General features: G+C 43.7%; 1 protein-coding gene across 2 annotated transcripts in view; it reads left to right on the forward strand.

Moving 5' to 3' along the window:
* CDC42BPA (CDC42 binding protein kinase alpha) overlaps window positions 1–25290 on the forward strand; it is a 3351611-nt gene that overhangs the window by 2501781 nt on the left and 824540 nt on the right. For both annotated transcript variants that reach the window (XM_044059574.1, XM_044059584.1), the window contains exon 20: window positions 7696–7787. In XM_044059574.1, coding sequence (XP_043915509.1) covers window positions 7696–7787 — 92 coding nt within the window. The remainder of the gene's footprint in view (window positions 1–7695; window positions 7788–25290) is intronic.

The raw sequence follows: 25290 nt of genomic DNA on the forward strand, positions 1-25290 counted from the left end.
AGCTCCTCAATACTTTATCCTATGCATGGGTCCCCTCACGTTATCTATGGTATGATCCCACTTATTCTTATTAGGGTTGATATATAATTATTGACCATGGGATGGGTAAGGCCAATCTATAATCAAATGGTAGAGGTTATTTCCAGCACAAAAAGGGAAATTGTCTAGGCTTATTATGGCCTGCAAGGGTGGCTAACCTAGAACTTACTGTAAACCTATGAGGTAGATGTCCTTCAAGGATGCATCTGCAGTCCTTACAAATGGGTTGTCCTGTCGTCAGGCAGCCCTTCGGTCGGCCGGATTCCAAAGTCTGGGTCTGGCTTCGGCTGGTGTCGCACTTCTCCCGACGTCATTGCTGCAGTTACTCGGGTATAAAGGCATCAGCCGACGCCATTTTCCTCAGTCTTTCTTGCCGCGTGGCGCCCGAAGCAGAAGCTGTTCGCAAGTGCCGGTCGGTCAGAACCAGAGATTACTACAACCGAAGGCTTCTAAAAAGCTAAGTACCCCGTTGGGGACTCTTTCTTGCCTCAGCCGATGTCAGAAAAAGTGAATAACTGTTTAACTTGTGGGAAACAAATACCTCATAAAGATTTCCACTCTTACTGCTTACCTTGTTTAGGCCCAGACCACGACGTAGCAGCTTGTCTAGCCTGTGCTTCTTTTAACCGACGGATGCTTAGACGTCGGTCGGAATTTGCTGAGCAGTTTTTCGGCTCTGTTTTTGCTTATATTATGCCGTCGGATCCTCCGACTTCACAAATACCCAAAAAACGCAAGGAAAAGGACCGACACTCGCGGTCCGCGGTTTCGGCGAAACCGTGGTTAAGACAACCGCAGTGTCTCGGTTTCGCTGAAACCGAGCAAGCGGTTCTTCCTTCAGCCGAAAGCTTACCTTCTACCGAGGCCTCTTCCAACCTGGTGGAATCGGCTTCTGAAATCCAACGTGCAGTTGTGGTTTCTCAGGAATTATCTGACACTATTCCCTTGGATATTTCAACCCCTGCACGTGGAGCTGCTAGGCCTCCTGCAGCCATGTCCATTAAGGCCTTTGCCAGGGCTAAAGCAGCTAAAGCTACTAAATCTGTGCCTGTTAAGTCCCCCTCTCACAGGCCTAGCTCCAGTTCCCAAATTCTTAGTCTAGCAGAGGATCTCATTTCTTTAATCCGGGGATCCCAACTTCACCCAGACAGGGCCTCTCACCCACCTCCAGAGAAGAGGCCTAGAGCAGAGCCCCCTGAGCCAGTTTCCACAGATGATTCCTCTGATGATTCAGATAATACAGACCCTCCAGAGGCTCCTTTTCCCCTTATGAAGACTCTGATGCTGAAGAAGTCCATCCCTTCTGCCTCTCCGCCTGAGGAATTTTCCTTTGGGGAAACCTTGCATGCTATGAGGGAACAATTTCAGTGGCAGGGCCAAGATTTTTCAGACTCCAGAAAAAGGCTTAGAACCTTTTTGCATTTACCACAACATAGGCCTTTAGCTATACCTCCAGTTCTTTCTGTTGTAGATGATGCATTTAATGATGCTTGTACTGCTCCTGATTCATTACCTCCGGCCCCTGCTAAGCCCGATAGGTTCTACAGGGTCCCGGACACACATCACCATTTATACAAGGCTCTTTTGCAGATCCGAGACTATCTCCCAGGGGCCTAAGGCTGTAGCATCTACCTCTGCCAAAATCCCTCCCTCTGAAAGGGAATCCAGGTCCTTAGAGATGGGGTAAAAGTTTACACTTCTGCTACTCTGTCAGCTAGGGCCTTGAACTGACAATTTCATATGACTCAGTATCAAGAATTTATGCTAGACCAGTTAACCAAAAAACTCTCCTCTGATGAACCTTTAGACAAGAAATATGTTCAGGAAATGGTACATACCATTCAGCAAGTTAGTAACCATTCTTTAAAATGCGGCTATGATGCACTGGAGGCTTCCTTTAGATCAGCCATAACTGGCACAGTTATCAGAAGGCATGCATGGTTAAAAGAGCAGGCCTTACCGGACCATGTCAAATCAAAACTATTAGATGCTCCCATGGACAAGATCAATTTGTTTGGCTCTCCTGCACAACAGGTGCTGAAGAAGATGGAAGAGAAGGCAAAATCTGTACAAACAGTAAAAGATTTCTTACAGGTCCAACCTCCAAGAATTGGTCCTTTCCAGACTCCTCCAAAGCACAGAGAGGCAGGAATAGGCGTTCAAGAGGCAGAAGCCAATCCAGGGGTGCCTACAGGGGACGCCAGTGGCAGGGTAACAACCAGCGAGGCACAGACACAGCCACCACCACTACTACAGGACAATCACAGTGACTTGGCTCTGGCACCGCCTACCAGGGAACAACTAGAAGCACCCTTAGGCGGGAAGCTAGCCTTATTTTCAAAGAACTGGCATTACATCACAAGAGACAAGTGGATTTTGCAGACAATAGACCAAGGTTACAGGTTTCATTTCCATACTCTACCAGGAAGAGAGGAATGCCAAACCTACCTCCAAATCAAAAGGCAGAAGCTCTAAAACAAGTAAATCAATTATTAAAGATGAGAGCTGTGGAAAAGGTACCATATATGGAGCAAGGAAAGGGCTTTTACTCCAGACTCTTCCTAGTACCAAGGAAAGAAAGCAAATGGAGACCTATTCTCGATCTGTCCGCTTTAAACACATTCCTCATTGTTCCAAAATTCAAAATGCTGACCCTACAGCAGCTTCTTCCCATGCTGGGCAAGGAGTCTTGGCTGGTAACTCTAGATCTCAAGGAGGCATACCTGCACGTCCCCATACGACCAAATTGCAGAAGATACCTCAGATTTCTTGCAGGATCAGAGCATTATCAATTCTCAGCATTGCCCTTTGGCTTATCTACTGCGCCCAGAGTGTTCACGAAATGCCTGGCATCAGTAATCGCTCATTGCAGGCTTCAGGGTATCCAAATCTACCCTTACCTGGACGACTGCCTGATACAAGCGGCCAACAAAAACAAGCTAGCAGAAGACTTGAAAAGAGTCATTTACCTTCTACAAGCCCTGGGATATACAGTCAATATAAAAAAGTCAAGGCTGATACCATCCCAAAAGATAACCTTTTTGGGTGCGGAGCTGGACACATCCAAACAAATGGCATTCCTAACAGTAGAAAAACAGGAGCAACTCCCTCTCTACTTCTTGGCATTAACACAACAAAACCATCTAACAGCAAGAAAAGTCCTACAAGCATTGGGCTTCATGGCATCCTGCATAATATTGGTCCCACATGCCAGACTGCATATGAGAAAGCTGCAGTGGTACCTAAGGAATTTATGGTCTCAGCACAAGCACAGCCTAGAAACTCAAATTCCAGTAATTCCATGCCTGAAGCAAGAATTCCAATGGTGGGCTCAGGCCTGTCAATCAAACGAAGGATTGCCCTTCCACAGCACTCAACCAAGCCAAGCCATCACAACGGATGCCTCAGACCTCGGTTGGGGGGCCCACATGATGGACAAATGCATACAAGGTTTATGGACTCAAGAACAGCTGCACCTACACATAAACCTAAAGGAAATGCTGGCAGTAAAACTGGCAATTCAGACTTTGAAACCATTTCTTCGACAAGGCCAATTGATGATAAGGACAGACAACACCACAGTTATGTGGTACATCAACAAGCAGAGAGGCACACATTCGTACCCTCTATGCCGGATGGCCCTGGACCTCTGGAATGTGGCCCTGAGTTACAACATTCAGTTACAAGCAATCTTTGTACCAGGAAAAGAAAACACTCTAGCAGACATATTAAGCAGGACTACCACGGATGCCCACGAATGGATGCTGCATCCGGACATCTTCAAAACCATTACAAGAAAATGGGGTCTCCCAGAAATAGACTTATTTGCATCCCCACTCAATCACCAATTAAAGAAATTCTGCACCAGGACGTACCACCCATTGGCATGGAAGGTGGACTCCCAATCCTTCAGTTGGAAAAATCTGACAGCATATGCATTCCCACCACTTCCTTTGATGCACAAGGTGCTATTGAAGATCAAAGAGGACCGTCCAAGGATCATTCTGATAGCTCCAGATTGGCCAAGGCAACATTGGTACCCATTACTGAGGAGCATGTCTCGGAACAGATATGGCCCTTACCCTAGTGCCCTTGCTGTTAACTCAGAACAATTACAACACCCTGCATCCAAACCTGAAAACTCTGCAGCTGACTGCCTGGAACATTGCATAAGACAAATTAACCCAAATTTATCCCAAAGGGTTAAGGACATTATCTTGGAAGCTCGCAGACCTTCAACAAGGAAAACCTATTCAGCAAAATGGAAAAGATATCTCATTTGGAGTACTGCTAAAGGGGAAGATGTGTCACTGGTAAACATAGCCAACATCCTGGAATACTTGGCAGAGCTATTCCACAAAGGCCTGTCCTACTCTTCCATTAAGATTCATGCCTCAGCTATTTCAGCAGAATACGACTTGGATCCTCCAGTTTTCTCACATCCTCTGCTCAGGCAGTTTCTGAGAGGAATTAAAAATGTAAAACCTCCTAGGAAGCCTCCATTACCTGCATGGGACTTGAACTTTGTGCTAGAAAAACTGACACTACCTCCTTTCGAACCAGCAGCAACAGCAGAATTGCAATACTTATCATGGAAAACTGCTTTCCTGCTGGCAATCACTTCAGCAAGAAGGGTTTCTGAGCTACAGGCATTAATGGCAGTCCATGAGAACAAATCCTACTTTTATGCCTAAGGTGGTCTCCAGAGTATCTTTAAATCAGGTTATCCACCTACCTACATTCTTCCCCAATCCACAGAACAGGGGAGAAAGACTGTTGCATACCTTGGATGTACACAGACAATTACGCTACTACCTGGACAGGACCAAGAGCAATAGAAAAACTGACCAGCTACTGGTAGCATATGCAGCAGGAATGGAAGGGAAAGCAATTTCAAAACAGACAATATCTAAGTGGATAGGAAATTGCATTAGATTTTGTTACTCCTACCATGGAAAGAAAACTCCAGAAAACATCAGGCCTCACTCTACAAGAGCTACAGCCACTACCACAGCTTTTCTACGAGGAGTGGCTACCAAAGACATTTTAGAGGCTGCTACTTGGAGCTCCATGCATACATTTGCCAAGCATTATAATTTACCTTTATACTCCAGATCCCGAGCAGGTTTTGCCACTGCTGTTTTGCAAGGGATCTTAACTACACCATAATTCTATCTTTCCTCCTCCCCAGTTTGGCTATGGTATTCTACCCATTTGTAAGGACTGCAGATGCATCCTTGAAGGACATAGTACAGTTTTGTACCTACCATAAATGTAGATGTCCGATAGGAATGCATCTGCAGTCACACCCTCCTTCCCTCTGTGGTACTCCTAGGTATTTGCCCTCTTATAGCTAGCTGGGGAATCTATTATGGTGTATTTGTTTGTATATATGTACATACATGCTTATTTTTTGTTTGCTCTCTAATATTTTGAATCATTGGCATTTATCAAAATTTAGCCTTCCTAGAGGGCACCTGGCATCTGGGGCAAGAAACACTGAGGAAAATGGCGTCGGCTGATGCCTTTATACCCGAGTAACTGCAGCAATGACGTCGGGTGAAGTGCGACACCAGCCGAAGCCAGACCCAGACTTTGGAATCCGGCCGACCGAAGGGCTGCCTGACGACAGGACAACCCATTTGTAAGGACTGCAGATGCATTCCTATCGGACATCTACATTTATGGTAGGTACAAAACTGTACTTTTCCTGTCATGACCATATTCCCAAAAGGTACTGTTATGCATTCCTCAGCATTGAGTTTTAAGCTGTGGCGTTTTCACCAGTCATTTGTCTGTGTTTAGACCTTTCTGCAAAATGTTAACATCTTGGCGTGGGAGGTTCTGTGATTACTCATCTGCAATCATCTGCAAACTTAGTGAGCCAGAGGCCCTCGACACTGGCCTTGACTTCTGAGAAATAGATGACAAAAAGAAGTGGACCCAGCATGGAGCCATGAGTAACACCACTGGTAACTGGCGGTGATCTTGCCAATCCTAACTTCCTAGGTCCTATCTGTGAGCCAGCTGGGTATCCAACGGATTCCACATAGGTTTATACCTAATTCCATGAGTTTATTTACAACACCTTTGTGGGGTATTGTATGAAATGCTTAGCTAGGTCAAGGTAGGTAGTATTCACCATTTTGCTCTCATCCATTGCTTTAGTGACCTTCTCAGAGAAGTCCACCAGGTTCAGTAGGCATGACCTGCCTTTGGCAAAACTAAACTGAATTGTAAATAGTGTCTGAAGATTTCCTACGTCATTGTTAATCATTTCTATGATAATTCATTCAACGGCTTTGCATATGAGCTTAGCAAGACTAGGGCCTGTAGTTCTTGGTATTGCCTGCCCTTATGCATAGGGATGACTATTGTGTTCTTCTCTCCATGTGGCACAAAGCCTTTTCAGAGGTTGTGGTTGAATAGTGATTCCATGATGGGTCATATTTCAGACTATGTAGGAGGCATCCTGGGATATCACTGAGGCTCATCTAAGTTGTGTTCTTGTCCTCAGAGAACGCCTTTAAAACCTGCTCCGTACAGTAAAAGGTGAACCTTTGTTTGCAATCTAATTAACAAAGTGCTACATGATGTGAGATATACTGTACAATACACCATTTTAGCAAGTCTGCTGTCTTATTGCATTTAGTAACATACAACTTATTAAATTTGAGTCAGAAAACAAAAGTTTAAGCACATTTCCAAGTTGTTTGCTAAGAGAAGATATGTTTGCCCTAGTTTGCTTCATTTTTCAGTTTCCTGCTGTAAAAAGTGAGTAGCATTGTTGTATATAAAACTCTTTAATATACACTAAGTAAAAATATGTGCTTATTTTTATGTTTTATTCGTGTTCCGTGGTCTGTTGGACAGTTTTTCTTCTTAGTCTGTCAGTTGTATTTTTTTTTTTTTCAGTTGTTGTATATCTGTTTGTATGTTTTGCATAATTTTGCTTGAATCACTCTTGTAGACAGCAAAAGAAGGACAACACAGTTTTCTGCATGTGCCTTAAATGTTTGTCATCCGTAAGTCCCATAAATGTAGGTGTGTGTTTTATATGCTTACATATAAATGTAATATACATGATCATATGGTTATATTTTGCAAAATTGCCAGTCCACTACATCGACCACAAATGGTCAACACTTCATAAGTCAAAAATAAACAACCCCCTGCTAATTATATATATGAAGTCTGAGACTGGAAAATGGTGGAGAAATGGCAAAATCGTACTCCCCACTGTGTAACAATCCCACCAAGCAAATGCTAACATCCCATAATGCTGTTGATAAACAAGCTTCATTCTTGATTCCTTCCCATCCTTCAAAGCCATGAAAATGAATTCAACTAGTGATCCTCTATAATATACGTGGGTATATGTAAGTGAGTATTTCCTGCAGTGGGCTGGTGTCCCATGCTTAATACTTACGGCCCTTGCTTGTCAGAACAGCTGCCATCTGTCACAGTGCCCTGAATTTAATAATGTTGGTACTGGAAATAAATCCATGAATACTCAGAATTTCCGGAAATATTGTATGGAAAATATATTGAATTAGTAGTTTATTTAACTCATCTAAATATATCTCAGAAAATGTACATGGCTGCTGAAGCACATGCTAGACCAGCTTTTTATATTCATCACTTATTTATTTTAAGCAAACTGCAAGAAGCTGAAAAGAAGAATTTCGAGCTACTCTCAGAAATTGAGAGGCTAAAAAAAGAAATTGAAGAAATGAAATCTGAAAAAGGTATGGTAATTGCTGCCAGCATTAATGATTATTTTAATTTTGTGAATTAACATTTGTTGCATAGTGTTAAAGGCTTGCTGTCCAGCAAGCTTCTTGAATGTTTTATAAGAATTGCGTACACTATGAGAAAGATGCTAGTGACACAGATGTGCCTAAAAGCTTGTCCTGGTGCAGGCACCCATATATTTAGAACATGGTATAACAGCTCACAGGCAGTGGTAGCTGGTTTCTTTAAAAACCAAGGGAGTCTGCAGGAAGTAACAGAATGGAAAGGAATAACTGGAATGGGTTGGGACTGTATTAGAGCAGGTCAAAGAAAATTTGCCTGTGATCAAATAACTTCTGGATTTGGCACTTATCCACAGACAGCCTCATTTCCTACCAGTTCTAGACACATTATTGCCCATATGCATCTCTGATGTCCAACTTTGATCAATAGAGCTAGCCTTTGGTGAATTGAAGTTTTACAGAAAGACTACTACTTAGTTTCACACTGCCCTCATGCAGTTTTTAGATATTCTGAGGTACATTTTACATCTTTCCCACCCTTCCTTTTCATCTGGTGATCTCCTAAACAAAAATCACAAGAAAAAGAAATTTAGTCTTTGTTTTCTTCTTTCATGGAAGCAGTATGTTTTGTCCAAAGATTAATTTTCATAACTGACAAAATAATAGTTTACAGTAAATTGAGGAAAAAATGCTTGCAAGGATACATAAATTATATCTGGGAATAGTGTCCACCTCCCCCCCCAAAAAAAGATAGTCACCTTCTGTGCAACCCTCTGAAATTAGATGTGGATGAAAGTACAGATGGCCACAAGCATATATTGTTCTTCATTTTTAAGTCCATCCATCCACATTCTCTTTTTCTCAGTTTCCACATGGGGTTGGGATGTCACTTCAACAGTAACAGTCATGTAGAGCCAAGGTTCATGCCGCCTGGTATCTAGACATGCCACGGCTGTTCTTCCATACCACTCACACACACACACACACACACACACACACACACACACACACACACACACACACACAATTTCACTCCAATGACCAGTTTAAAGTATCTGGTCTATCTGCTGCATGTCTTTGGAGTGTGAAAGGAAAACAGAGTACCAGAGAAAACCTGTGCGAACACAGAGAGAGCCTGCAGACTCCCCACAGAATTGAAACAGAGGACCTCTTACTGTGAGGTGGCAGTGTTGTCTATAGCTTAAACTGATAGCATTAATCTGTTTATTCACTTGTATAAAGACAGGAGAGGTTATTATCTTTTAACTCTGTATATAACATGACCAATACAAATCTGCATCCCCTCAGTGGCCAAAGATCACAGTATTATAATAACTTTAACTTGCTTCTTTCCAGCCTTCCTTACTGTGTTAGTAATGCATGGCTACATTAAACTAAGAAAGAATACTTTCTTATGTAAATATCACTAGCATATTTAGCAGTCACTGATAAAACTTTGCCACCACCTCATGTTTAAAATTCCTGTTAATTTAGTGCTGTATAGAAATTTCTTTGTAACAATACAGTATATATGCACTTTATGTCAGGAGACTTAATCAAATATTAGTAAGAACAGAAAAATGTCTTGCTTTCAGCCATTTCTTAATCCATTCAGTGTTATTCTAAGCAAACTGGGGGTTATGTTTTATATTTCTCCCACCTGATTAGCACAGTCAACAGACTTCCAGTCTTTTTCATTTACTACTTGTAGAACTGCAGTTTGCATGTCTAAACTACATCTGGTGTGATTGATACTTTGCAGATGTCCTTCAAGAATGCAACTGCAGTCCTGACATATGGGTTGTCCTGCCTCAGGCAGCCCTTCGGTCGGCCAGATTCCAAAGTCTGGGTCCGGTGTTGGCTGATGTCGCCTCCTCCCCGACGTCAGAGCGGCTGGGGTATAAAAGCATCAGCCGACGCCATCTTCTTCAGTCTTTCTTGCCGCGCGGTGCCCGAAGCAAAAGCAGTTCGCAAGTGCCGGTCGGTCAGCTCCTGTGTTTTCAGTTACCGAAGTCATCAAAAAGCTAAGTACCCCGTTGGGGAACATTTTTCTTGCCTCAGCCGATGTCAGAAAAAATTGAAAAAGTTAATAATTGTTTGTCTTGTGGTAAACAAATACCTCATAAGGACTTCCATTCTTACTGCCTTCCCTGCCTGGGCCAAGACCACGACGTCTCAGCCTGTGTTGCCTGTGCTTGCTTTAATAAGCGCACACTCAGGTGCCGGGCAGAATTTGCCGAAGGCTTTTTTGGTGAAAATTACGCTTATATTATGCCGTCGGAACAACCGACAGCACATATTTCCAAAAAACGCAAGGACTGGGACCGACATCCTCGGCCCGCGTCGTCCACCGACACCACGCCTAAGCCTTCCGCGAGTGCATCGGTCTCTTCGGAGGCGGTAATTCCACCGCTCCAGGCCGACGACACCACGTTACCACGTACTTCGGTCCCGGAGGTTTCCCCGGTGCCGGTTGTTGATTTTCCTCCCGAAACCGAAGCTCAGGATTTACCTGACACCATACCAGTGGATGAAGTTACTCCTGCACGTGGGGCAGCTAGGCCTCCGGTCTCCATGTCAATCAAGGCCTTCACACGTGCTAAGGCCACCAGCCAGGCTAAGGCCCATCCTCCTAAAACTTTCTCCCAGGGCCCTTCTTCTGATAAACAGATCATGACCCTAGCTGCAGATCTAATCTCTCTAAGCAGAGGTTCTCAGTCACATCCAGGCAGAGGTTCTCAGCCTCCTGCAGATAAAAGGCCTAGGACTGAGCAGACAGATACCCTCTCTTCGGATGAAGCCTCTAGGGATTCTGAGCATTCAGATACCCAGGAAGAATCCTTCCAGGCCTACGAGGACTCTGATGCAGAGGAATCAATTCCTTCTGCCTGTCCTCCAGAGGATATTTCTTTCGGAGAAGTTCTCCACTCTATGAGAGAACATTTTCAGTGGCAGGGTCAGGAATTTTCTGACTCCAGGAAAAGGCTACGTACCTTCCTTAAGTTACCCCAGCACAGACCATTAGCTATCCCTCCAGTGTTGGATGTCTTGGATGATGTATACTCAGACTCCAGTGCTTCCCCTGATTCTCTCCCTCCTGCTCCTGCCAAGCCAGACAGATATTACAGGGTTCCTGAAACTCACAAACATCTCTTTAATGCCCACTCTGTGGATCTAGAAACTATTTCTCAGGGGCCCAAAGGAGTGGCTACTTCCTCGGCCAAAAACCCTTTGCCCGCACACAGGGAATCAAGGTCCTTGGAGAAATGGGGCAAAAAAGTTTATACCTCTTCCACCCTTGCCATGAGGTCACTTAACTGTCTTTTTCATATGTTTCAGTACCAGGATTTCTTAATGGATGATTTGCAGAAAAAGTTAGCCTCTCCTGAGCCTATAGATAGAAAGGCATTGCAGGATTTGGTTCATAACACTCAGCAGGTTAGCAATCATTTTCTTCAGTGTGGTTATGATGCATTGGAAGCTTCATGTAGGGCAGCTATGACAGGGGCCGTTATAAGTAGACATGCTTGGCTGAAAGAACAGCCACTGCCAGACCATGTTAAAGTAAAGCTCCTAGATGCACCTCTGGAAAAACAGAAGCTTTTTGGTGCTAATGCACAGGATGTGTTGAAGTCTATTGAGGAAAAGGCTAAATCAGTACAGACAGTCAAGGATTTCCTCCAGGTTCAGCCACCCAGATTCAGCAGGAATTGGCCTTCAAAGAATTGGTCCTTTCCAGACACTGACAAGTTTCAAAGGGGAAAAAAACAGGTGTGCTCGAGGTAGAGGGCAATACCGAGGCTCCTACAGGGGTCGCCAATGGCAACCACCAAATCAGAGAAGTGGCGCAGGGAGTTCAGCTGGACCACAGGGACAATCACAATGACTTGACTTTCACTCCACCGACCAAGGCTCAAAGAGAAGCACCTCTATGCGGAAAATTATCCTTATTCTCAAAGAACTGGCACATTTTAACCAAGGACAAATGGATTCTGGACATAGTAGACAAAGGTTACAGGTTCCACTTCCATACCTTACCAACGAGGCAAGGCATGCCAAATCTGCCACAAAATCAAAGGGCAGAGGCACTCATACAAGTTTCAAAGATGTTACAAATAAAAGCAATAGAAAAGGTTCCTCCTCAGGAACAAGGCCAGGGATTCTATTCAAGACTGTTCCTTGTTCCAAGAAAAGAAAAGCAATGGAGACCTATACTGGACTTGTCCGCTCTAAACACTTTTCTCATTGTGCCAAAATTCAAAATGCTGACTTTACAGCAACTCCTTCCCATGCTGGGCAAGGGGTCTTGGCTGGTTACTCTGGACCTCAAGGAGGCATACCTGCATGTCCCAATCAGACACAGTTGCAGAAGATACCTCAGATTTCTTGCAGGGTCAGAGCATTATCAATTCTCAGCATTGCCGTTTGGCTTATCTACTGCGCCCAGAGTATTCACGAAATGCCTGGCATCAGTAGTTGCACATTACAGGCTCCAGGGGATCCAAATATACCCTTACCTGGACGACTGCCTTATACAAGCAGACAGTAAACAAACCCTGATAAGAAACTTGGACTATGTCATTCAACTACTACAGGCTTTGGGATACACAGTCAACATTCAAAAATCAAGACTACTGCCATCCCAACAGATTATTTTTCTAGGAGCCAAATTGGACACACAATCACAAATGGCTTTCCTCACAGAGGAGAAACAAGAGCATTTACCAGATTACTTCAAAAGCCTAGCAAAGCTCACCAAGCTGACCGCAAGGAAAATCCTGCAGGCCCTGGGGTTCATGGCATCTTGCATTCTTCTGGTACCTCTGGCAAGGCTACACATGAGAAAGCTACAATGGTACCTAAAAAGCTTATGGTCTCAACACAGCCACAATCTAGAAGACGTAATACCACTCATTCCATGCCTGCAAAGGGAATTTTTGTGGAGGGCTCAAGCAGGTCATTTAAACAAAGGCATGTCTTTCAACAAACCTCTAGCAAGTCAAACCATTACAACAGATGCCTCAGATCATGGATGGGGGGCGCACATGGAGGGCAGATGCATTCAAGGGCAATGGACTCCCAGGGAAATGCATCTGCACATAAATCAAAAAGAGATGTTGGCAGTGATACATGCAATCGAGGCCTTCGGGAAATCCCTTCAACAAGGTCATCTGCTAATAAGGACAGACAACACCACTGTCATGTGGTATATAAACAAGCAGAGAGGCACTCACTCTTACCCCCTCTGCAGACTAACAATGACTCTTTGGGAAAAGTCCCTGAATCTGAACATCCACTTGCAATCCCAGTTTGTTCCAGGCAAGGGCAATGTTCTGGCGGACAGGCTGAGCAGAAATTTCTTGGATCCGCACGAATGGATGCTGCATCCACACATTTTCTCACAAATAACAAGTGCATGGGGAAGACCGGACATAGATCTCTTTGCTTCTCACCTCAATCATTACCTGGAGAAGTTCTGTTCAAGGACGCACCATCCTCTAGCCTGGAGAACGGATACTCTTTCCTTCAGCTGGAATTCCCTAACAATTTATGCATTCCCTCCTCTACCATTACTGACCAAGGTGTTACTGAAGATCAAAGCACAGCAACCAAAAGGAATTTTGATAGCTCCAGACTGGCCAAGGCAGCACTGGTATCCATTGCTACTGAGCATAACTCACACCAAACCGTGGCCCTTGCCTCAATGGCCTCTGCTTCTAACTCAGCACAATTACAGGACTGTTCATCAAAACCTGCAAACTTTGCAGCTGACAGCTTGGAGGGTTCCATGACATTCACCCATATCTCTCTTTCCGAAAAAGTACAAGAAATCTTACTGGAAGCACGCAGACCTTCCACCAGAAAAACCTATTCAGCCAAGTGGAAGAGATTCATCATCTGGAATGCCAACAAGGGCCAGGATGCATCAGTAATGAGCATACCACAGATATTAGAATACTTGGCAGAAATGTTTCATAGTGGCCTCTCATATTCTTCCATAAAAATTCACGCTTCAGCAATCTCAGCAAAATGCAACTGTGATCCACCTGTGTTTTCACATCCCTTGCTAAGACAGTTTCTAAGAGGGATAAAGAATATCAAACCTCCCAGAAAACCACCAGTACCTGCATGGGACCTCAATTACGTCTTGGAAAAATTAACTCTTCCTCCTTTTGAACCAGCAGCAACTTCAGAAATGCAATTTCTCTCCTGGAAAATGTTTTTCCTGTTGGCAGTTACCTCAGCAAGAAGAGTCTCAGAGATACAGGCCCTCATGGCAGTACCCACTTTTCTCATTTTTCATCAGGACAGAGTTTCTCTAAGAACCAATCCTTCATTCGTGCCAAAAGTGATATCCAGGGTGTCTCTAAATCAAGCAATTCACCTGCCTACTTTCTTTCCCAATCCTCAAAATAGGGGGGAAAAGCTGCTGCACACATTGGACATACACAGACAATTACGCTACTACTTGGACAGAACAAAGGCCACCAGAAAGTCTGATCAACTATTTGTAGCCTATGCTGCTGGAGTGCAAGGAAAGGCAATCTCCAAACAAACAATTTCAAAATGGATTGGACACTGCATCAGATTCTGTTACTCTTTCCATGGAAAAGGTGTGCCAGCCAATATTAGGCCACACTCCACCAGAGCTGTAGCCACATCCACAGCCTTTCTAAGAGGAGTGGCTACAAAGGACATTCTAGAGGCTGCTACATGGAGCTCCGTGCATACATTTACCAGACACTACAACCTGCCTTTATACTCCAGATCCCGAGCAGGCTTTGCTTCGGCAGTCCTGCAGGACATTTTAGCTACACCATCCCTTTCTTAGATCCTACCACCCCAAGCTTGGCTATGGTATTCAACCCATATGTCAGGACTACAGTTGCATTCTTGAAGGACATAGTACAGTTTTGTACCTACCATAAATGTAGATGTCCGATAGATATGCAACTGCAGTCAGGTTTTCCCTCCCTCCTACCCCTCTGTATTTCTCTTTTTTAGGGTCCACTTCCCCTTTTCAAATTAGCTGGGGATATCTGTTATGGTGTATCTGTTTATTACTGTTTTGCATGTCTGGAATTTTTTATCCATTCACTAAATTTAGCCTTCCTTGGAGGGCACCTGGCATCTGGGGCAAGAAACACTGAAGAAGATGGCGTTGGCTGATGCTTTTATACCCCAGCCGCTCTGACGTCGGGGAGGAGGCGACATCAGCCGACGCCTGACCCAGACTTTGGAATCCGGCCGACCGAAGGGCTGCCTGAGGCAGGACAACCCATATGTCAGGACTGCAGTTGCATATCTATCGGACATCTACATTTATGGTAGGTACAAAACTGTACTTTCTTTCACCTTACTCACATAATTCACTTTATTGCTGGTCATCTTCCTAATCATTGCAGTCATCCAATGTGCTCCCAGTTCCTATGGTCAGCTCCTGGGCTTGCTTCTTTCACTCAAGCATTTTCCTTTGGAACAATAGAAAATGTTTCACTGTAGAGTCTCTCTCTGGGCTTTCTTTTTGACAGAATATTGAGAAGTAGAGTCACCTTCAGCTTGCTACCTTGCTGACAGTTGATTAAACGTTATTTCATCCATACATCCATATCCTCTTCTGCTTCCAAAAATATTTTTATTCTTCCAGAAAAAATATTCAGAGAACCGGTAGATGTACCAGCTTAAACCTCACGCTTAAATCTCAGGGTCTGTATTATATCCTCTAATGCTTAAAAAAGCGAACGCTGATTGATCGAACTTATTTTCGTGAAACTGCAAAATATCGAAGCAGCAGAAACTCAAATTTTTTTCCTAGGGAAAGAATTTGGTTGTCTGTTTCTGTTGCTTCGGTATTTTCAGTGTTATGGTGGAACGTTACCGGTTGGATTCAGGTAAGTGTGCGATTGTGTGGATGTGAGTGTTAGGGTGATTTAGGTGAGTTAGGGTTAGGGCTCAGGTTAGGTGTATGTGCGATTGAGTGGACATGAGGGTTAGGGCGGATTTAAGTGAGTTAGGGTTAGGGAGCTAGTGAGGTGAGTGTGCGATAGTGATGGACCTTAGGGTTAGGGTTTGGGTTAAGGTAAGTGGGTAGTTAGTGGTGTGTGCCTAGTTTAGTGTAGGGTTAGGTATCAGATTTTAGGTGTATGTGTGTGGATTTCTGTTTGTTTGGTGTGCTTGTGTTGTGTGTATGTGTTTTGGATCAGCGATTTTTTTCCCTGGGAAAAAAAAATCGCTGATCTGACAGTTCGAGATTGTAAGCTTTCACTTAAATTAGGTCGATCAATCAGCGTTCGCTTTTTTAAGCGTTCGATGATGTAATATAGACCCAAATCTCACACCTGCCCATCAACATCTCCTGACAGCTGGGATGAGCTTGCTTCTGGTTTGCCTGGTATACAATGAATATCATTTTCCAAATGCAGGTGTCCACAGTTGTTAGTAATTTTTTCTCTGAGCCACAATTTCGTCAGTAGTATCCTTTTCTGCTGGAGTAGGTTCATAGGTTGATACTAGGCTATCTGCCCTAGGGCATTTATAAGCCTAGCCAGAGTGTGTTTGGCTTTTGCCACCCTTTTAGATTAGTTGACTGTGCCTATTGTTAGTAGGTCGCAGAAGATAGCCCTTTTAAGGTTAGCTTATCTTTATTAATGTAGGCCCTGGCTGCTTTACGATGTTCATATTTGGAGTATATGCACAATGTGTCCTCTCAGTTAACAGATCTTGCTATGTAATATCACTACAGTTGCAAATTTGAAGTTTCATAATTGTATTAAGTTCCACCACTTCCAGTTTCTCTAGTAGTACAAGATTTTCTCTGCATGCTGTTTATTCTAACTCTTTTGTTTTACAACATTTCTTCTGTTCAGCCAGACTTTCTTCTTTTCAGTTTCTGATTTATGTAGTTTTGTCATCTAATCTGAATGGCTACCTAGAGCTTCTTCTATTTTTCTAACCTTTTGTCATTTGACTTGAGTCCTCCACTGTCCCCCTTATTGTAAACATCCCTGAATGCATTTGATTCATTTTTCCTGTAAATTATTGGAAGCTACTCCAGTACTAAACCAGTAACTTGAATTACTTTTTGCTGAACAACTATGAGCTCTTCCCAACCAGAGTTTTATCTTATTTTCTGTTTGATGTTCCATTATTTTTTTTCCTTATGCCTTCATTTGTGGCAGGTAGGCAGTGTAATTACTAGCCAGTAGCCACATTTTCCCAAAACATATAATTATTACTGGATTTTTTAACAACTTTTCAATTTTCACATTGAGAACTCTTATCAACGTGTTAATCTGTTAGCCGTCATCTTGGAAGTCTCATGTTTTTACTACTTTTGAGATCGTTATGTTTGAAAATGTGCTTTGTGATACTATTTTTCATGTTATAGTTAGAGAGCAAGTTTGATTGAAGGGAAAGTTTTACTTTGACGGTGTCTTAGAGAAATTTAGTTTCAGAACCTGCCCCTTTCTTCTGATTTATTTTTGGTTTTAAAACTCACAATTTAATAAAATGTAGCCGTGTCATCAGAATTGTCATTTTGTAGTTCTCCTTTTTGGACTACCTGTTTCCATTGTGTTCTGTAAGTGCCTGCAGCAGAAGGTATCATCCTGCAGACAGTGGGACAGGTATACTTAATTTGATTAAACAGTTTTCTGATCTAAGCTCAGTGAAAGGAGCAATTGAGTTTATAATTTTTGGTTGAAACCCCTCCATTCTGGATTCCATGGTGCGTTCAGTTAGCGAGAAGATGTCAAATCTGTTCTTCTCACTGTGTAAAGTTATTCTGGAAGCTTTTTACATTCAGTACAACAACGTTTTCCTGTTTCACAAAGTGGTATAGGAGTTGAAACTTAAGTCTACAGCAACTCAGTCTTATCTGCTGGCTAGACGTTTTCTTGTAATTCTGCCCTCCATGTCAGCGTTGTGCAAAATACTAAGTTATATATAAGGAACTTTCGGCATTACTTGGGAGCTCTCTGGGTTCATTCAGAAAAACCTTTTGACATAAACGTTCTTCTTAACTCAAGGAACTGGAGTAGTTGGGTATCAGCAATCAAGGCAGCCTTAGTCAGATCTTTTGTTCTCTCTCTCTCTTCTCCTCCTCCCCCCCCATATTCTGATGCGTGATGAGATGGATACAGGCTTGGGAGCTCACCTGGTGTCCTAGACAGTGAAAGCTGTCTGATGTTCTTCCCAGTTTGAAATGCATATCAGTTTATAGGAAATGCTAGATGTTGCCTGTCCACATTTCTGTCAGAACATTAACAGTTTACATAACCAGGGGGCTTTTCATGTTGTCGTGGACAGCACAATGGTTGTGCACGTTTTTACTAGTTGTGCACAACAATAGATTTGGAACTGTGGGAGTTAATTTTGTATTTCTATTTCCATCTGAGGGTTGTTCTTTTGTGATGAACACAGTACTCGAGAGGATAGATCCAGTCACTCAGTGTATCTGAACCATGAGTGACAAATCAGTCAGAGTTTTTTTTTTTTTTTGCTTCAGACTTTGATATGGGAAGGGTTAGAGATGCAGCTTTTCAACTTCTGTTTTTTTTCTGACACAATACAAAGGTTCTGTATTTTTTTTCTTTTGCACCCCCATAGGTGTAAGACTGTGATGACTCCTTTACCTGCATCCAAATGGCCCATTCATTCCTCCCAAGGAATCCCCCATAAGTTCATCCTTTTGAAGTGAAAATTGGGTGGTAGGGCATGAACCAGCTTTGCTGGTCCTTTGGGGTGGCCTACCCTCTCCCAGGGCAGAACACCCACCCCTTGCGGTGGTTCTTCTAAGCTACACTGTAGCTGCCCCCTAAGGGTTCCTGTCAAAATACCATGCATTTTCACACTGGAGCTTAGGCTTGATAGACCTGTGCTCCACAGGGATGACACCTAGTGCTCTTACCTGTCACCCTTGTAGTGAGTCAGAGCCACCTCCTTCTGCCCCAGGATGGGCGAGCAGAAAGCAGTCAGTCACTCCTGTCAGCTCCTACAGATGCCTGTGCCTCTGTTTGAACTCAGGTCACCTAGAATGTTGTCAGGGCTTTATCCCTATTTGTCATAGAGTGGCTTAAGCTTCTGTATTTCATTTTTTTTGTCCCCCTAGACGTCATGTTTTTCATCCCCACCCCTAATACCCAATGTCCATGCAGGCTCTACCAGCTACTCTCCAACCCTCCTGGACTTGCTGCATTTTTTTTCCATTGGAGACTTTCTTGGATACTGAGTGTGTCCTTGGGGCTCCATTCTTCTCTGCTTCTATTCAGAGTTTTTTTCTTACGGCTTACCCAAGTCCTTTTACCCGCACCACCCCATGCTCATTTATTTAATCTGAGGGCAACTTCCCTCTTTGGCCCACACTTCCTTTTAAGGCACATGTCAGTGAGTGCCTCCCCACCTTGGATGGGCACACCCATCCCTTCCCTGCCACTCAGTTAGTTGCCCAAGATGCTAATCAAACCGGGTCGACTCGGCCTTAGTCAGGGCTTTAATCCTGTATGCCACCAGTGTGGCTAAGCATCTGTATTTCTTGATAGTAATCCAGGGTACTCTGACAGGGATTTTGAAGGGAGAAGTGTTTTGTGTCTGCCTCACTTGCAAAGAGTATTTTTAGAAAAGAAAGGGCTAGTAGTTAAGTTCACTGAAGATGGCCACAGTTGTCTGCAGAGCACAAAATTGTGTACAGGAAGCCAGGCAAGCGACAATATTGCATCCCTAGCAATGTCAGTAGGTGAAAAAGTAATAAAAATACCAGTAAGAATAATTGAAGTCATGAAGTACTGTAAAGCAAGAGAAGGGCAACAATGTACAACAAACTTGGTGAGAGGAGCAGTCAAAGATGTATAAGAAGGATTAGGAAGCACAGAAGAAGTCCTGGTTGTCTGCTTAGTGAGACCAATGTCATTGGAGAATGAATTACTAACATCATAGCATGATTCACAAGAAAACAGATCCAGAAGTGGACTTTGTCACCGACAAAAATCTCTGAACTGATCAATAAAAATGGCTTGAGAAACTTTTTTTTGAGCACATAATCCTAGGTCTGTGCCCCATAAAGCACCAGAATATAAAAATGATAGCATTGAGGGATGCCAGTGGGAGTGGGGAGCTCTGAGCAGCCTATCTGTCCCTTGAGGAGTGGTTCCAGCCCAGAATCTTGTAGCTTATTGGCCATTTTGGGCCATTTCCTATCTCTTTCTAACGCCCTGCTTTAAAGCCCGCTTTAGAGTGAATTTGTGCATAGCGCAGCATCGGGCAGCGCCGCTTAATTGAGTTTAAACTACTCCCGACTCCACAAAGTCTACTCCTCACTTTTTCCCTTGGAACTGCTCTAACTCTCAAACTAAACACTATATTCTCAATCTAAAACCCTGCACTTGCTCATATAAGCAATTTTTTATAAGTTAAGCACTAATAAACTAAAAAAAGCACTACATCCTCATATAATCCCCTTGAGTACCTCATCCCCTATTGGTCCTTCTGATTCAGTTACAAAGGAGTTCCCTATACTATTCTAGCATGTGAAAAGGTCAGTTGCTGGCTTCCTCTCCAGTCCAGCTGGTGAATCTGGGAATCTTGAGGCAATGTTACAAATGCCTCATGTACACAGACAACCCTCTCCTCCTCCCATCAAGTACAAATATATGTGAGAAATGCAACCATATAGCCAAACTGGAGGCTGAGCTCTCTCGACCCAGTACTGGCGTAACCAGTCAGGAGGAGAAGGTAACCACACACACCATAAATCCAGTCTCACATAGACCTACCACAACTGCAAACCAAACACATAAACACACAAAAACATACTCGGAGGTTCTAAATAAAAATCTGCCAAAGCAGCAGAGACCTCCAAAGCAGACATCCAAGCAACCACTACCCCAAAACAAATCACATGCAACACATAGTTCACAAAGTCAGTGTGCTAAACAGTCACAGCCCTTAAGGCCTAACAACATACCTGATACACTTGTAATAGGTGACTCTATAGTCAGACACACTGACATCCCGCACACCACGCTGAACAAGGAAAAGGTCACAGTGAGCTGCCTGTCGGGCACTAGAGTCCGCCACATAACACAAGCACTCAGGTCACTCCAAAGCAGGTACAAATATGACTCAGTCATTGTCCATACTGGTGTGAATGACCTGAGACGTACCTCCCAGGACTACATGAAAAGAGACATAGAGGAGCTCTCTGATTATGTAGCCCAGGCTGGTATGACCCTGACCTTGAGCAGCATCTTACCCTCACCAAGAATGGTGCCACAGTATAAAGACAAAATGATCAATTTCAACAATTGGCTTACGTATTGGTGTCATTCAAAGGGGATCCAGTGTCGTTGTCTGCTTGGGATGACATGCTCGACAGTCCACGCTGCTTCGCAAGGGACAGCGTGCGCCTGTCACCCCTGGGCTTTTGGATATTGGCTAAGGCTCTTGCTACCCCCATAGTGCCTTTTTTAGGCAAGGCTCAAAAGACAAACCCACCTCCTTAGACAACACAAGTAGAAAGAAACTAAGGGTAATGCTTCTCAATGCCAGAAGTCTAAACCTCAAGATGCATGCTCTCAAAGCCCTCCTCAGTATGGAGAACATCGATGTCTGTGCAGTGACAGAAACCTGGTTTAAGGCTCCTGAGAGCACCCCAGCACTACCAAGTTATACGTCATATCATGCTTTTCGGCCCCAAAACTTGGACCGAACCACAAAAGGAGGGGGAGTATCCATATTCATCAAGGATACCCACACCTCCAGGTTAGTGGCATTGCACGAAGCATCAGAGACCATCCATGTGCAACTAACAGTGGGCAAAACTGCCTTCCAGTTTGTAGCATGCTACAGACCACCCTCTCAAACTCAGGAACCCCACTCGGCCTTCCTGAAGACACTAGAGAATATGAAGGTCTCTCCAAACACCATCATATTGGGGGACTTCAACTATTGAAACATAGACTGGGAGCATTACTCAAGCCCCAACACCCTAGCCCAAATCTTAATTCATAAACTCAAATGCTATGGAACAACTAGTCACCACTCCCACAAGAGGGGAAAACATACTAGACCTGATCATCACAAACATGGGGACACAATGTTCCATACCAGAAGTATACCCCTCTTTGGTAAGATCAGACCATAAATTAATCTCACTGGAAATTCACATCCCGCCCCCACCCCCAGCACAGAAGACCACAGTGAAGAACTTCTCAAAAACTGACTTCACACTTCTTAAATCTGAAGTGGAATCCTTCAAGGGCCCCGGGCCAGTGGAAACTACAGCCCAATCTGCTGAATCCTTTATAAACGCATTCTATGGACACCTTCAGGAATGCATGGATCATGCAATCCCAAATAAAACCAAGATCCATTTCCCCAAAGGCAGGCGTCCTGTCTGGTGGATCCCATCCATAAATAAGCTATACAACAGAAGGAGGAAGCTACTACATGATAGAGCAAAATCCCTAAAAGGGAAGGCATCTCTGATCAGTACTAGCAAAAAACTATGTTCCCTCATAAAATCATCCAAGGCCAGCTTTGAGAGAAAAATTGCACAAGACACTAAAGATAATCATAAGGCCTTCTTTAGTTATGTTAGAAACCTGGGTGGAAACTCCCAGATATGCTCAGAGTTAGTCCATATTGACAAAAAATACACTGAACCCACAGACATTGCCAACATCCTGGCAGACAGGTTCAGTGCAAACACCCCCCCTCCCCTCAAAAAGGACAAATATCTATCCCAGCAGAGTGTTGCCTCCCTGACATCTCAGATGCCCAGGTGAGAGCCGCCCTCTCCAAAGCAAAATACACAGCATCAGTGGGACCACACGGTGTTCCAGGCTGCCTGCTACATGAACTCCAAGAAGAGCTGAACCCACACATAAGGCTGCTGTTCAATCTCAGCCTTACTACAGGATATGTACCCAAAGAATGGCGTACAGCAACAGTGGTCCCACTCCACAAAGGAGGTGATTCTGTGGACCCTGGAAACTACCGCCCCATAAGCCTGACTAGCCTGATCTGCAAAGCTATGGAAAGGATCATTATGGAACTCATAAACAAAGACATTGGGGACCTACAGACACTGGATCCTACCCAATTCGGCTTTGTTAAGGGCAGATCCTGCCTCTTGAACCTGGTTGACTTCTTTGAAACAGTCACCAAGGCCATTGATGAGGGCAAGGTAGTTCACACAACCTACCTGGACCTCGCAAAAGCCTTCGACACAATACCCCACTCGGGCATCATAGACAAGCTCTCCAGCTTAAATATAAACCCCTATGTCATAAGATGGGTTGCAAACTGGCTCAAGGACAGAACCCACATGGCCAGAATTGTAACCATGTCAGACTTTAAACCAGTCACAAGTGGCATCCCACAGGGCTCAGTCCTGGGACCTCTCTTATTCGGTATATATTTTTCTGAGGTACAGGCTAACACGGGAGGACTGTGGCTGACCAAGTTCACAGATGACTGCAAACTGGGCGCCATAATTGACTCTCCAGCTGACACTAGCATCCTCCAAAAGGGACTCATAGAACCGGATAACTGGTGCCAGAGCCATGGCCTTAAACTAAACACCAAAAAGTGTATAGTCATACTCTTTCGGAAAAACAAAGTGCCCACAAATTACCACATAGGTGCTAATCCATTAAGTACGGAAGAAGTAATTAGGGACCTAGGGACCCAAGTTGATAGTAATCTCTCCTTTGACAATCACATTGCCAAAGTGGTTAGAAATACCTTCTATATAGCCCATCTTATAATGAAAGGATTCACATCTAGATCAAGGGAGGTCATTGTACCCCTGTACTCTTCCCTCATCAGGCCTATAATTGAGTACAATGCCCCATTTGGGATGTACCTTACCCGACACCTGCAGCAACTAGAAAGACCCCAAAAGTACCTCACAAAGAGGATCAAGGGACTCAAACAAATGCCATATGCTGCTCGGCTAAAGAAACTCCAGCTCTACTCAGTTGCATACCACCTACTCAGAGGCGATCTATGCCTGACGTACAAAGCCATGTCCAACCCGGAATTAATGGACATGCTCCACCTCAGAAAATCCAAATCTCTTAGAGCTACACGATCGAGAGAATTGAACCTCAGCACAGAAATAAATAGGACATGCTGGAGGGACAGATTCATAACCCAGAGGCTCCCTTCACTCTGGAATAAAATCTCAGTCCATGTTAGGCAGAGCCCCTCACTGACTGTCTTCAAGAGAAATCTTGACGAGTGGATGGGAGATCGTAGGTTCACCCCAGGGGTCACTTCTGTGTCACTGCTAGACAGAGGCACAGTAAACTAACCTTAAAAGGGGCACAGTAAACTCATTCCAAGAGGTGTCGAAAGCCAAACACACTCTGGCTAGGCTTGTAAATGCCCTAGGGCAGATAGCCTAGTATGAACCTATGAATGTGATCATACAAGGCAACCAGAACATATTTTGTGTAAACTTCACAGATTAATAACAGAATATTAGAGAGCTGTAGAGGGCATAATATAGCCTCACCTGGACTAATTAAAATGCAAATGTTGCTCATTTTCTCTGCATAGTTGATAGCAAGGAGAAAGGAGATTGAGCTAGTGATGGGGCAAAGGAGATCCATAGAATAAAGGGGTAAAGGAAACCCTCAGAATAAAGGGGGTCCAAATAAGCCTCCTTTTTCTACCAACATTCACTTGAAAGGCCCAACTTCCTAGCATCTACAATGGGAGAGGATCTGGAATCCATCTCGCAGATGTGGAAGAATTCGCCAGCAACAGAAAGCAGGCCTCAGAAGGAGGAGTCAGCAACCTGAAAAATGAATTGGCAAGAGCAGGGGAGATGGGCTGTGAATCAGATGCAGTCATCCACCAGTAAGGCAAGAGAAAGACAGAAGAAGAGAACTGTGCGACCCACCAGAATGCGGAGTCAGGGCCAGATTGAGTAGTAGAACACAGGGAAAGAAATAAAAAGACAGGAAAACAGATCTATTGACTTGAGGCAGAAGGGGTTTTATCAAGTGGATGACTAAGAACAAGTATCTAGAACCACACTGAACTGAGTCAGGGTGAAAGAGTGATGATGGAGAGATGAGAGAAAAGAACATACACAAACAGAAGTGTTCAGTGACCATCAGTATACACAGTGGAACCCCAAAGGGAACAAAAAGCTCTAACAGCAATGAAAGTGGAGAAGTATTAGTATTAGATTATGAAGAAGTAGGAGATGACCATGTTGTAACAAATCGTGAGAGAGTTAAGTCTGGCTAAAGAGAACAACACACGGCTAAAAAGCAGGAACCAGAGAAACATACACTGGTGCAGTTGAGAATATAAAACAAACAAAAAAATCAGAACAGAAACGTAAAAAATGCATGATAATAGGATAGTGATGTTTTGCTTTCTTCTTTTCATTTGTAGATATTAGAGCTGACAACTGTGCACGGACAGATGAGCTACAATTTCGATAACTGAAGAAAAGGTCAAGTTAGATGCACAAAGG

This window comes from Protopterus annectens, chromosome 1.part2 (genome assembly GCF_019279795.1).
Source record: "Protopterus annectens isolate FY-2018-M chromosome 1.part2, PAN1.0, whole genome shotgun sequence".
In the NCBI taxonomy this organism is placed as follows: Eukaryota; Metazoa; Chordata; order Ceratodontiformes; family Protopteridae; genus Protopterus; species Protopterus annectens.